Source organism: Podarcis melisellensis (genome assembly GCF_964234715.1).
Source record: "Podarcis melisellensis genome assembly, chromosome: 13".
Classification (NCBI taxonomy): Eukaryota; Metazoa; Chordata; class Lepidosauria; order Squamata; family Lacertidae; genus Podarcis; species Podarcis melisellensis.
This window is the reverse complement of record NC_138545.1, coordinates 52,158,637-52,171,213: the sequence shown is the minus strand read 5'-3', so window position 1 is coordinate 52,171,213 and position 12,577 is coordinate 52,158,637. Positions and strand designations below refer to the sequence as shown.

The 12,577-nt window shown below is 43.4% G+C and overlaps 1 protein-coding gene across 1 annotated transcript in view; it reads left to right on the top strand.

The window, feature by feature from the left end:
- Positions 1-12,577, top strand: part of COL15A1 (collagen type XV alpha 1 chain) — a 124,466-nt gene that overhangs the window by 103,552 nt on the left and 8,337 nt on the right. Inside the window, exons 32-37 of the mRNA XM_081883813.1 lie at positions 367-406; positions 1,855-1,932; positions 4,690-4,736; positions 6,490-6,600; positions 8,615-8,759; positions 11,405-11,469. Coding sequence (XP_081739939.1) covers positions 367-406; positions 1,855-1,932; positions 4,690-4,736; positions 6,490-6,600; positions 8,615-8,759; positions 11,405-11,469 — 486 coding nt within the window. The remainder of the gene's footprint in view (positions 1-366; positions 407-1,854; positions 1,933-4,689; positions 4,737-6,489; positions 6,601-8,614; positions 8,760-11,404; positions 11,470-12,577) is intronic.

Sequence of the window (12,577 nt, the reverse complement as noted above, 5' to 3'; positions counted from 1 at the left end):
ACCCACTGCACTTTCTCAGAATTCCAGAAGTGCCCACTGACTCAAAAAAGCTGGCAGAGGAAATACCATGATCACAAAAAGGCTGGCAACTCATGTTCTAACCTGGCATGTAGAATTTTCTTGGAATGGCAAGAATATATGCTACATGTCAAAGAACCGGACACTAAACAGACCCTGACCAGCTGATGTTCAGGCATTAGTGCTTTGATATTCCAATACCTTTTACATAAAGCAAGGCTGCTGCTAACAGTGTGAGCTGTGCTTGTGTGCTAGGACTAGGAGTTTCGTCAAAGATGCAGCACAGAGAAATCTGTAAGGCACTTACGTTATTTGCATTTTGAATATATTTGCTCTCTATCTGTGCAGGCAGACACCCCTCACCCTGGAAACCCAAAAGTGGCCGATGGTAAGTTTGTTGGTAATGGGGCCTAGTTGTAAGTTTTAGTGATGCAATGATAGGGTTATTTTCAAAGTCCAAAATGGAGTGGGATGGTGGTGGGTGATGGATTAGAGAGGTCTCTTTCTCCTCATCCCATGAATCCATTTAAGACCAGATTCCAGACCATCCTGGCTTGAGTCTAGTTGAAAATGGATTTTGATCAGGTCCCAGAGGCATGATTTTTTCTAGGGAAGGATTGGAAATGAGGAAGATATCCATTCATCCATCACCACTTCAGAAGATTTCAGCGCTGGTTAGTGACTCCAAAGCCAACGACTTCAGCTAACAATCTGAATCACAATGAAGTTCATATGACATGGTCCCAATCCCATACTAACAACAGTGTTCCAGTTTCCTAAACCTCCATGCATCAAAACTTCATGTAAATTAGGACACTGCATTATAGTGTGGTGAACAAGAAAGCCAAGGTCAGAAAGTGAAGGGCTCATGAATGCAGGGATCAAGCCTGAGTACTTTGATTGACTGCCCTTCGAAAATGACTTCAAACAATCACTTTGTGCCCTTCTGCAATCAGTATTACTGTGGCTTTTCCCCTGAGCTTATTCTCATGGGGTTTAAGATGGCTCAGTTATCTCAGAGGAAGACCTGCTGTTCTCACAATCGTTCTTGAGCTTAGTGTGGACTAGGTGCTTGCACATGAAACTGGCTTCAGAAGGATGATGGAAGTGTGTGTTTCTGACAGTCTGTTTTGCTCCATGCACCTGGGCTGTGATCCTGCAAGGCAAAAGTGCTCATGAGTGCTTAGCCAGTGGTTGAAATAACTGGCATGGACCTCTTAGACCCTGCCAGCATGTGGGGGCACTAATTTATTGTGTTTTAAATATATTGTAAGCTGCCTCAATAACTTTGGTTGGTAGGTGGGGTATAAATATTCACATATATATATATATTGCTTCCTATATCTGTGGAGGACACTTCTCTCTGCAGTCGGAGGAGGAAAGACAGCATACAATTCAAGAAAGACGGGGAGGAGTAGGGAAGTAGGGAGACGCGAGAGACATTTGCAGCAGTTATGCAGTTGTACCTATGCTTACATATCCCTCTGGAGAGGTAAACTTCGAAGCGCTCAATCACGCTGCGCGCATGCACAGAAGAGCGCCTCCCATTATGAAGTTTTTGGGATGTGGCCGGGCCTCCGGAACAGATCCCATTCATAACTGGAGGTACCACTGTACTTTGTAGCAGGCTACCCTCTTCACTTCCTTCTGATTTGGGCCAGCCTTGGAAGGGAACAGGGTGCTGCATTTTAAGGATGTCACTCTAGAAATACTGGAGAGTTAAAATCTGGATAGCAAGCCAAACTTTGTGGAAGTCTGCTTTCTGTTTCTCATACTGCGGATGCCACCTGCTGTGCATTTCTGACCTGCCCCCCCCCCCATGTAAATATTTTCTAGAAGCAGGTTCCTGGAGTGTAAGTGGTCCACCAGTCATCAAAGGTGAAAAAGGAGACAGAGGCGCACCAGGGCCACCAGGTATTATATTATTATTATTATTATTATTATTATTATTATTATTATTATTATTATTATTATTATATACCACCCTTCATCCATAGATCACAGGGTGGTTCACAACATAAAATTACAATATTAAAAAAATGCAAAATACATAATAAGAACAAAAACAAATCAATGATTCCAGGGTCAGTCGGAATCCCCAAGAAGCTGGCAAGGCAGACAAAGTAAAGTAACACGTTTTATTTTCCATTTTTCCTTCTATAAAAACACAAACAACTTCAGTCAAACCTGAAACTTCTGATTGCAATTTCCCTCTCCACTGAGATTAATTATGCCCCAAGATGATTAGGGAATTTAACGTGTGTGTGCATGTGTTTGCTTTTAAAGGTGATGATGCATGAGAAGGAAATCCACACCGTATCCATAAAACTGGGAAGACTAAATGTTTTTCATTACTGCTTTTGATTTAGTTTTATACAGTTTTCTTTAAAATAACCAAGCAAACATGGAGAGAGAGAAGAGCCAGGGGAATGGAGAATACAGAATTCAAGTATTTCGCCATGTTACCTTCAACAAACCAGAGATACTTCCTTTTCATAAATCCTAAGCTTTTTTTAAAAAATTGGAACTAAAGAAGGATTAGTTCTAAACATCATTGTCAACTATGGGAATGTGCAGAGGTGGATGTAAAATACCTGTAACAATGCATTTTACACACTTACACACACACACACACACACACACACACACAACACACACACACAACCCAGTTCTGCTTAATATGAATAGTAAATTTCAGTGTTTCTAGGTAATCTGGATCACTTTCTGCATAGTTGAATTCTCATTTAGACAATTTATCACCATCTTCCATGACCTTGACTTTCTTTCTGGTATGGAAAAGTCACACATTCTTGAGGGACAGGACAGGTTTTCAAGGATTCTTGTCACATCATAAGCAAGTCTTGGAGTGGAGAAGTTAACAGGAGGAAATAGAAAAGGGTCTGTTGAGGCTAGTTTCTATAGAGACAATTTTCACCACATCTGACTATGGTTGCTAGTTGTCTTTAACAATAAACAATATCTTGATTTATGAAAAAGAAAACCCTCAGAACATCTGAATGATATGAAACAGGGAATTATGCTGGTTGTTTGTCAAGGTTGCTGCTGTTTAACTCTTTCCTTGAGGATTTGGGATTACTACTATGGCTTTAGTCTCCAGGGGAAGGAGTTAGATCTCAGTGTAAGAAATCAGAAGTGAGTGGAAAGGAGAAAGAGAACTATCATATACCAGCTGCCCCTCTTCTCCCAAGCCCTGCAGCTTCCAAGGTCCATCAAGATCTCACTGGAGCTCAGAAGCCACTGTGTGACGGACAGCTGAGCCAGACCAGAGTCTGGGGATGCAGGGCCTCTGAATTCCACTAGAAGGCTGGAGCCTCTCTCTGATTGGCTACCAAGACTGCTGGTCAAAGAGGGGTGGAGCCAGCACTTTGGAAGGGAGAATAAAAGGAGCCGTTTCTGACAGTGGGTTCAGATATTTTTAAGAGAGAGCTGGAGGAAAATAGCTGCAGCTAGAGAAAGAAGGAGACTGAGCTTAGATTGGAAGATAATGTTTAGTGTCTTGTGAGAACATTCAGACAGGAGTTAACTTAAGGGCTGAGTTTGAGCAGGAGAAGTAGGAGCTGTGAGGATACCGTCTACTTGGGTCTCATCCCAGTCAGGAGGGGAGACATCTTCTAGAAAGAGAAGATTACCAGACCAGTTAAAAGGGGTGTGGGCAGTGGCGGAGCTTCATGCTCCTGCACCAGGGGGTGGAGAGCAGGTGGGGGGATGAGTAGTGCATGTCCTGGGGGCGTGGGGTGTGTCCTGGAGGGTGTGGTGTGCCGTCTGTGGGGGCACAGTGCCCAGTGCAGGCAGGGGGCAGCCACGATGGCACCCCGCCAGGATGGCGCTTCCCCCACCCCCCTCTTCCTCTGCTAGTGGATGTGAGGATCACCTGTGTCTGTAATACTATTCAAAGTACCTCAGGGGTGTCTTTGATAGAAGGTTGGGTAACTGACAGAAAGTACCACCTTCTTTAAGAACCAAAGTATTAACCTGTAATACCTATGCAGCAACTAGGCTAAGGAACTGAAGTGAAATAACTGGAAATAAGCTGAACATTTACCACCTAGCCTAGAAACCAGTAACACCTAACTGAGGAGTTATAAATGAATTAAGCAACTGACATTTAAAAGAAGCTGTGTGTTTACTGCCCTGTTTAGTTTAAACTAAATTTAGTATAATTATGAATAGGTTGACTGTTTCCTGAAAGAACATTATCTCTGACACATCCTTTCTTTTATCAGCTTTGTTCTGCAAAATAAATCTTTTCTTATTTGTTCAACTTCTGCCTAAGTTTACCTTCACACAAAAAGCATACGATAACACGTGGTGGTTATATTTAGAGTATACATAGGTGGGATCCGCCGCAATTGGTAGCCAGAGCAGTTGGATCTGCTACATATTGGTGGGAAGAGTGGGGTGCACTTTCACACGGCTACTTCTCCTTGCTTCTCTGGCAGTGGCAGGGGAGGGTGCAGCAGTGGCAAGATCTCGCAGGACTCTTGTGAGATCTTCCCAGAACCTGGAAGCTACAGCCACAAGCGCTTGTCTGGAAGTGGGGGCTGCCCCTTGGACCCCACCACCTGAGGCTGCTGCCTCACTCTGCTTCATAGATCTGTGTGGACTTAACAGAAACAGAAAATCCATAAAATTATTTCCTTTACTTTCCAGGTCCTCCTCTGCCATCAACTTATTTTAGCCAGTTAAACATCATGAAGGTAATTCTTTCCCATTGACAGCTGAATTCTTCCTTAATAAAGTACCAGCACAGTGTCTGATTTTTAGAGGCAATTATTTGTAAATTTTCAGCATAATAGTTGCTACATGCATGCTGGCCGTGTTTTTCATAGAGTTTCCCCTGTCCAGTCCAAAGAGGGTACCTGTTTCTCTCAGAGACTATGCAGTGCCGTGACAGCCTGCACCTTCCCCTTGGCAGAAACAGTGACATATCAGTGGAAGGATTTGAAGAGAAGGTATAGCCTGGCTAGCACTTATTCAAATGCTGTAGATGTGTGGAGCTCCTTGCCGGCCTACCTTGGTACCGATAACATTATATGCACCTTGCCATTGATGGTGTTTGCTGTGAGATGTCTCTGCCAAGGTACAGAGATTGCTTCTCTAACTCTTCTTCATTTGTAGTCCTCTTGCCCAAACACACCATTGCTTCTCAGATGATTTAACAGACATAGATTCCACATTTTTGCATTCCTTTTCAGATGTGGTGTAGAGCAGTGGATTTGGGTAGGCAATATCTACATTCAAATCCCCACTCACTTATAGGTTGTACAGTATTGACTCTTGGGCTAACCAACCTAAACAGGAAACACACAAAACACACAAAAGCTCATACCAAGAACTGACTTAGTTGGTCTTTAAGGTGCTACTGGAAGGAATTTTTTTTGTTTTGACTATGGCAGACCAACACGGCTACCTATCTGTAACTCAACCTAAACAGGGTCATTGTGAGGATTAAATAAGATGCTCCTATATGCGTTGTCTTGAGCCTGAATCTTAATCTAAATCTTCAAATGGATTCCAAAGGCCCAGACCTCTGTCATTCATAGAATGAAAATGTGTATACCTAGCCACACTTATGGGACGCGGGTGGCGCTGTGGTCTAAGCCACAGAGCCTAGGGCTTGCTGATGAGAAGGTCAGCGGTTCAAATCCCCATGACAGAGTGAGCTCCTGTTGCTTGGTCCCTGCTCCTGCCAACCTAGCAGTTCGAAAGCACGCCAAAGTGCAAGTAGTACTTGCTGTCCATAATACTGTTTTATTAATTACAGTTTATTATTATTTATTAAATTTCTATACCACCCTTCCTCCAAAGATCACAGGAAGGTTTACAATATAAAAACACAAAAATACCCTACTGTAATAACAAACAAAAACAATAAGAGCTACAATTTAAGATCTTTAAAGTACACAGTGTCCCTCCCTATACATATTTTATATAACAATATCCCAATAAAATGTCTCTTTCTTTCTTTCTTTCTTTCTTTCTTTCTTTCTTTCTTTCTTTCTTTCTTTCTTTCTTTCTTTCTTCCTTCCTTCCTTCCTTCCTTCCTTCCTTCCTTCCTTCCTTCCTTCCTTCCTTCCTTCCTTCCTTTCCCTTTCCCTTTCCCTTTCCCTTTCCCTTTCCCTTTCCCTTTCCCTTTCCCTTTCCCTTTCCCTTTCCCTTATTTACACATACATGGTTGAACAGGTATTATCTAAAGGGAGAAGGAAATATGCTTTAAATATATGGTGGGAATGTGACCATAATGTTTTGGTACATGAGCAAGCTTTCAGAGTTCTAGATCTACAGTACAACTGGCCATTGCTTCCTTCCTTTATATCAGCCCATACAAAAATATACTGCAAAGCACACTCAAGCTTTGTATCAAATCAATAAAGTAATCCCTTAGGTTTGTACAAATGTTAGGTCACATAGTATTGCTGTGACGTTACTTTGTTTGCCTTCTCTTTTTAGGGTGAGAAAGGAGTCAATGGAGAAGTTGGCCTTAAAGGAGAAAAAGGAGAACCAAATGGAGGCTTTTTTATGTCAGGACCTCCAGGACTCCCAGGAAGACCAGGACCAGTGGTAAGGCCTCCTTCTGTATAATAAAAGGTCCCGTCATTTATTTATTAATGTATTTTTTTAAAAAATGGGACTATCTGACCCATCCCAGAATTACATGTATTTGCCTTACAGCCCACATTCCTTGTGTGGCTATTATTCAACTCAGAGTAGTCCCACTGAGATTAATAGACATGACTAACTTAGGTAAATCATTTCAATTTGCCTATTCTGAGTAAAACCCAGTTGGAAACCACCCTATGTATGTGGAATCTTACATGCCTGATGCTCATTACCCCCTGCGCCCCCCCCCCCAGCAACTTTTAATTCTGAGTGATAAGGAACTTTACCAGAAATAGGTGCACAAGAATCTATGTTTGTGCACATCATTTAGACATTACAGCAAATGTAAATTGTACTGAGAGCAAGTAGCACATAATTCCACTGCCTCTCAGTGTAGGGTTTACCTAGTTTAACGAAACATAAGCTCTGTATCTGCCCTACTTATGAGAAGGATGGCCATGTGTCCTACTTTACAGAGGACTGTCTGCTACCAGAAGATGTCCTCTGAAGAGAATTTAAATTTGCCATTGACATTTAGCACCTGGACAGCAGGCTGACGGCTAATCATCTTTGTAATGGTTATAGGGGTTGCTCATGCGTAAGTTGCCACCACTCCTGGCATGGTTACCTGGTTGAACCCTTTCTGTCTGGAAACTGTTCGTGGCTGTTTCAGTCGCTGGCAGAATCCGTCAGTGGGCGTTTCTTGAACTTCTTCCAGCAAGGAAGTTCTTTGACGCCAAGTCTCCTCCTACTCTGGAAGTCTTCTGCGCAGGGAGGGTGTGGGCAGCGGAGGACCTGTGCTCTCCCCGCTGGTCTCCGGGGAAGAGTCCTGGAGCCTCCTCTCTGATTCCCCCATCTGCCTCCCTTTACCCCTGGTGTTACGCTGATTTCCTTCCCCAGCAGATGGGCTGCCTCTCTCCCTACTGGGACCCTCTCCGGCATCGCTCTGGAGCCTTCCCTCCGCTTCTGGCTCCGATGGCAGTTCCCTGACAATCTTGTCCTGCTGCTTACAGCTCTTTAGCACCCAATCGGAGCAAATGGCAATTTGGGTCAGGTTTTCCCCAGATTACTGTTTGCTCTGACTTAGTTCTAAGAGTGGGTTTTCCCTGGGAAAGGAGCAGGGCCAGGGGACAAACCCCTTGGATCTGTGCTTCCTAGGCACGGGACAAGTGGAAGTATGGGCAGGCCCTGAGCTTGCTCACAGTCTTCCGCACTATGGTGAGAGGTATCACATTCATAGATATTTAAATGATAATAATTATTTCTAAATCTGCATCTACCCATACAAATCAACACGTGCAAATTGGTATCCTCTTCAGTGATAATGAATAAGATGCCACCCTCCATAAAATCTTATTTTTGCAACTCTGGCGTAAAAGGTAAAGGTAATGGACCCCTGACAGTTACGTCCAGCTGCGAACAACTCTGGGGTTATGGTGCTCATTTTGCTTTACTGGCCAAGGGAGCCAGCGTTTGTCTGCAGACAGTTTTTCCGGGTCATGTAGCCAGCATGACTAAGCCGTTTCTGGCAAAACCGTTTACCTTCCCGCCAGAGTGGTACCTATTTATCTACTTGCACTTTGACGTGCTTTCGAACTGCTAGGTTGGCAGGAGCTGGGACCGAACAATGGGAGCGCACCCCATCGCGGGGATTTGAACCTCTGACCTTCCAATTGGCAAGCCCAAGAGGCTCAGTGGTTTAGACCACAGTGCCACTCTGGCGTAGTTGTCATTAAAATGGTGAAACTTTGCATGGGCTGCACGACTTCAGACTCCAGATGGATGTGATGGAACGTATTTCTGTAATGCTATAGAATGAGGTTTGACACATAAAAGCCCTCAAAATGTTCCAACTTTTATGGACATAGGTGCCTACTGCAGGTGTCAGCGCTATTCCTCAGGCTGTTGCAGCTGCAGCATTTACTGTAATAATCCCTTGAGGAGATTGGTTTTACTGAAGTGTTTTCTTTACTAGGGACCAAAAGGAGACACAGTGGTTGGGCCAAGAGGCCCCCCTGGGGTACCTGGACTACCTGGCCCTCCGGGGTTTGGACCAGTTGGACCTCCTGGCCCACCAGGACCTCCTGGCCCACCAGGGCCTCCATCATTATATGGCTCAGGTAAGTCACATGGATGTCTCCTTTCTGCCTGGTGCACCTGTGTGGACATGCACATGAATTGACATAAATATTTGCCTCCCAAGCAGACAGCTTTCTTTGCTTATGCATATTTTACCTCTGCATTCAATTGTGGAGGGGGAAAAGGGCCTGGATCCAAGAATGATACAGCTAGTTCTATGTACTTAAGTGGACTCTGGAAATTTGATCTGCATTTTTAAAACATCTCTCTCCTTCTTTACCTGCCATAGGCTCTATGGTTTTGCAGCTGAGAGGGCATTTTGTGTTATTCTCCGGAAAGGTTTGTCAGAGGAAAAAATAGGTTATTTTTAAAATCCCACTGGGCATACCCAAGCCCTGGAGTACATAGGTAGCTGTTTATTCCAGGATTGTTGCAGCACTTAAAGAGTGATAAATTGCAATTTGAGCTTTTATAGGCAAAAGCCTATTTTCCTGGGTGATGCATAGTTCATCCTTTGTCAATATGGAATTTCTACCTAAAGTTCAAACTAAACACATATTCTTAAAAAATTAAAGACCTTTAAAAATCATCAAGGCTTGCATCGAACAAGATTTTATTATTATTATTTATTATTTTATTTATTATAAGATCATTGGCTCAGTGGTTTAACCCACAGCGCCACCTGTGTCCCTCATCCTCAGGCTTGCATTCTAATAAATAAATAAACAAATATACAACACACAAGGGGAAAGGAGGAGAAGAAAAATAAAATTCAAAATTGAGGCACCAGTGATCTTATCCTTTACTTAGATGTGTTGCAGTATATGCTTTTATTAATTGCTTCATTATTTACCACTGTGTAGTAATAGCTGTTGCTCAGTTTTTAGAGGGCACTACATTTTTTAACTGGATGTTTTATATATTTATGTTTTATTATTGTGAATAAATACATTGCCTTGAGAAGGTAACTTCAAAGGTGGCATACTATATATCAGTTAATAAATAAATGAAATTATACCTTAAAGCATGTTTGATTAAAAAATGTCCTACTTATAGTGCAGTCTTAACCAAGTCTATTCAGCAGTAAGTCCCATCGAGTTCAATAGGGCTTATTCCTATGTAAATGGGTACAGGATTGCAGCCTGAATGTTCCACTGACATTGCCATATTGCATAAAATATAAATTTGGAAACCAATACAAGCCTTAGAGGATTCCTCTTGCACTCTACATGGGGCTACCTTTGAAGGTGACTGAGAAACTACAACTAATCCAGAATGTGGCAGTTAGACTGGGGACTGGGAGCAGCCGCCGGGACCACATAAGGCCAGTCCTAAAAGAACTACACTGGCTCCCAGTATGTTTTCAAGCACAATTCAAAGTGTTGGTGCTGACCTTTCAAGCTCTAAATGGCCTCTGCCCTGTATGCCTGAAGAAGCGTCTCCAGCTCCATCGTCCAGCCCGGACACAAAGGTCCAGTACCAAGGGCCTTGTGGCAGTTCCCTCACAGAAAAGAGTGAAGCTACAGGGAATCAGGCGGAGGGCCTTCTTGGTAGTGGCACCCATCCTGTGGAACACCCTCCCATCAGATGTCAAGGAGATGAGTAACTATATAACCTTTAGCAGACATCTGAAGGCAGCCCTGTATAGGGAAGCTTTTTAAATGTGTAATGTTTTATTATGTTTTTCTATATGTTGGAAGCTGCCCAGAGTGGCTGGGGCAACCCACTCTGATGGGTGGGGTATTATTATTATTTCCAAAAAGTTTGGCAAAGGGGGATTAACCAACAGTATATTTTCAGGTACTAGCTTTGCTGTAACTTATGCTCTCATATTCAGAAATGTGAACTCATAAATGATAGAAATAGATTCAACAAACTTGAGGAATGGGGCTGGTAAAGATTTGTCCCTGAAACCTTGGAATGCTGCTACTAATCAGAATTAGATTAAGTAGGTTGGTGGTGTTGTGAATTGGAAGTCTGCTCATCGCTTCTTTATTACTTTAGAGCCATTTTCTCCATCCTACTCATTTCATTTGTTGTATTCCTGCTGAATAAAGGCCAAACTAGAGAGCTCAAACTCTGGGAACCTAGGACTCTCCTGAATGTCTTTGCAAAATGGCAGAATGGAACGATTTGGAGCTGAGACGCAACAGACATTTGAGGGAAGCTTAACCCTTCTTCACATCTGCAGCTTTGTCTCTGCACTCCCATCCAAAGTTCAGCCCTGCCAGCCACAGTTGGGCCAAAGGAAAAGAGTACAAGGGAGAAGCAGAAGGCGGGCAAAGGGTGGAATTCATTTCCAAATTGCACCTTCCTCCACCGCTTTTTAAAGAACTAAGTTCTAAAAACCAAGGTGTTTCACCAAACGTCTAGTCTGGCTCTATTTGTCAGTTCATATCTGTTCTTTCCCAGAGACTGCTGATGCCAAAACTCCAATCACTGACCACCACCACCTGTTTTATAGCTTAATCCAAAGCAACCTGGACCAGGCCTAGAGCTAAAATCTCCTGATGAAAATATTCGAGGCAACGCAAAGGGCTTGTATGTTGTAAACCAATAACTCTTAACTTGTAGGCGGTGTTAACTTGTAGGTACTGCTGCCGCCGGCATCTTCCAGACAGGCAGTAATATAGTCAGTGTCTTTAAAGGAGATAATAATATAAACCATGGTTTTCTTTTATTTAAGCAGCAGCTGTTCCAGGCCCACCAGGACCTCCTGGAGAACCTGGACTACCTGGGACCAGGAACTTGGTAAGAACCTGTATCTGCCTCTTTAAGAGCTTCCTAAAACTTTCAGTGCAATAGAAATATTAATTCAGACAAAAACAAGTTAGACTGACCGTGGGTATGAGCCTCTTCAGTTGCTTGGTGGTCCCAACATGATAATCTGCAAGGACACACGGGGTTGATAGTAGGCTTGCAACTCAGCAGGGATTGTTGGTGATTTGTGGAAGTCAGTCTGTAGTTCACCACACCTCAACGCATGTGATGTATCAGCAGAGGAGTCTTCAGAGATTTCCTGCTCACAGCAGAACATCTTCATTCAGAGTCCCCAATTAAGGGAAAAACTCCTCCCCTGCACGGTTCAAAGTAACAAAGTGTTTATTGTCTCCCAACGCAATACTACTAATCACTACTACCCATAGCTGTCAACTTTTTCCTTTTCTTGCGAGGAATCCTATTCAGAATAAGGGAATTTATCTTTGAAAAAGGGAAGCATTGGCAGCTATGCTGCTACCTGCTCTATAAAGGTCTTTGAAGTAAAGATACATATTACAGCAGTGGCGTAGTGTGGGGGGTGCAGGGGGGGCCGGCCACACCGGGCACAACATCGGGGGGTTAGGGTTAGGGGGCGCAAATCCACGGGTTAGGGGGCGCAAATCCACGGGTTAGGGGGCGCAAATCCACGGGTTAGGGGGCGCAAATTACTTGCCTTGCCCCGGGTGCTGACAACCCACGCTACGCCACTGTATTACAGAGAGATTCACTAACACTATCCCCATGCTAGCTAATGCTGCAATGTAAAACCCAATCTCTACCCCTAATTCTCACAGATTCAGAGTCAGACTTTGGCAGCAAACAGTACAGGACAGAACCATAATGAAAGCAATGCCCTAGAGAGTATTATACCCATCTCTCTTTAAACAAAAAAGGTTTAAAGATGTTCTCAAGGCAAATCTTTAAAAATGTAGTATAGGCATTGATAACTGGGGAACACTGGCCTGCGAGCACTCCAATTGGAGAACAGCCTTTACCAAAGGTGTTGTGGACTTTGAAGAAGCACAAGCTCAGGGCAAAAAGGAGAAACAAGCTAAGAGGAAGGCACATTTGGCAAACCCTCACTGTGATCAAATTCCCA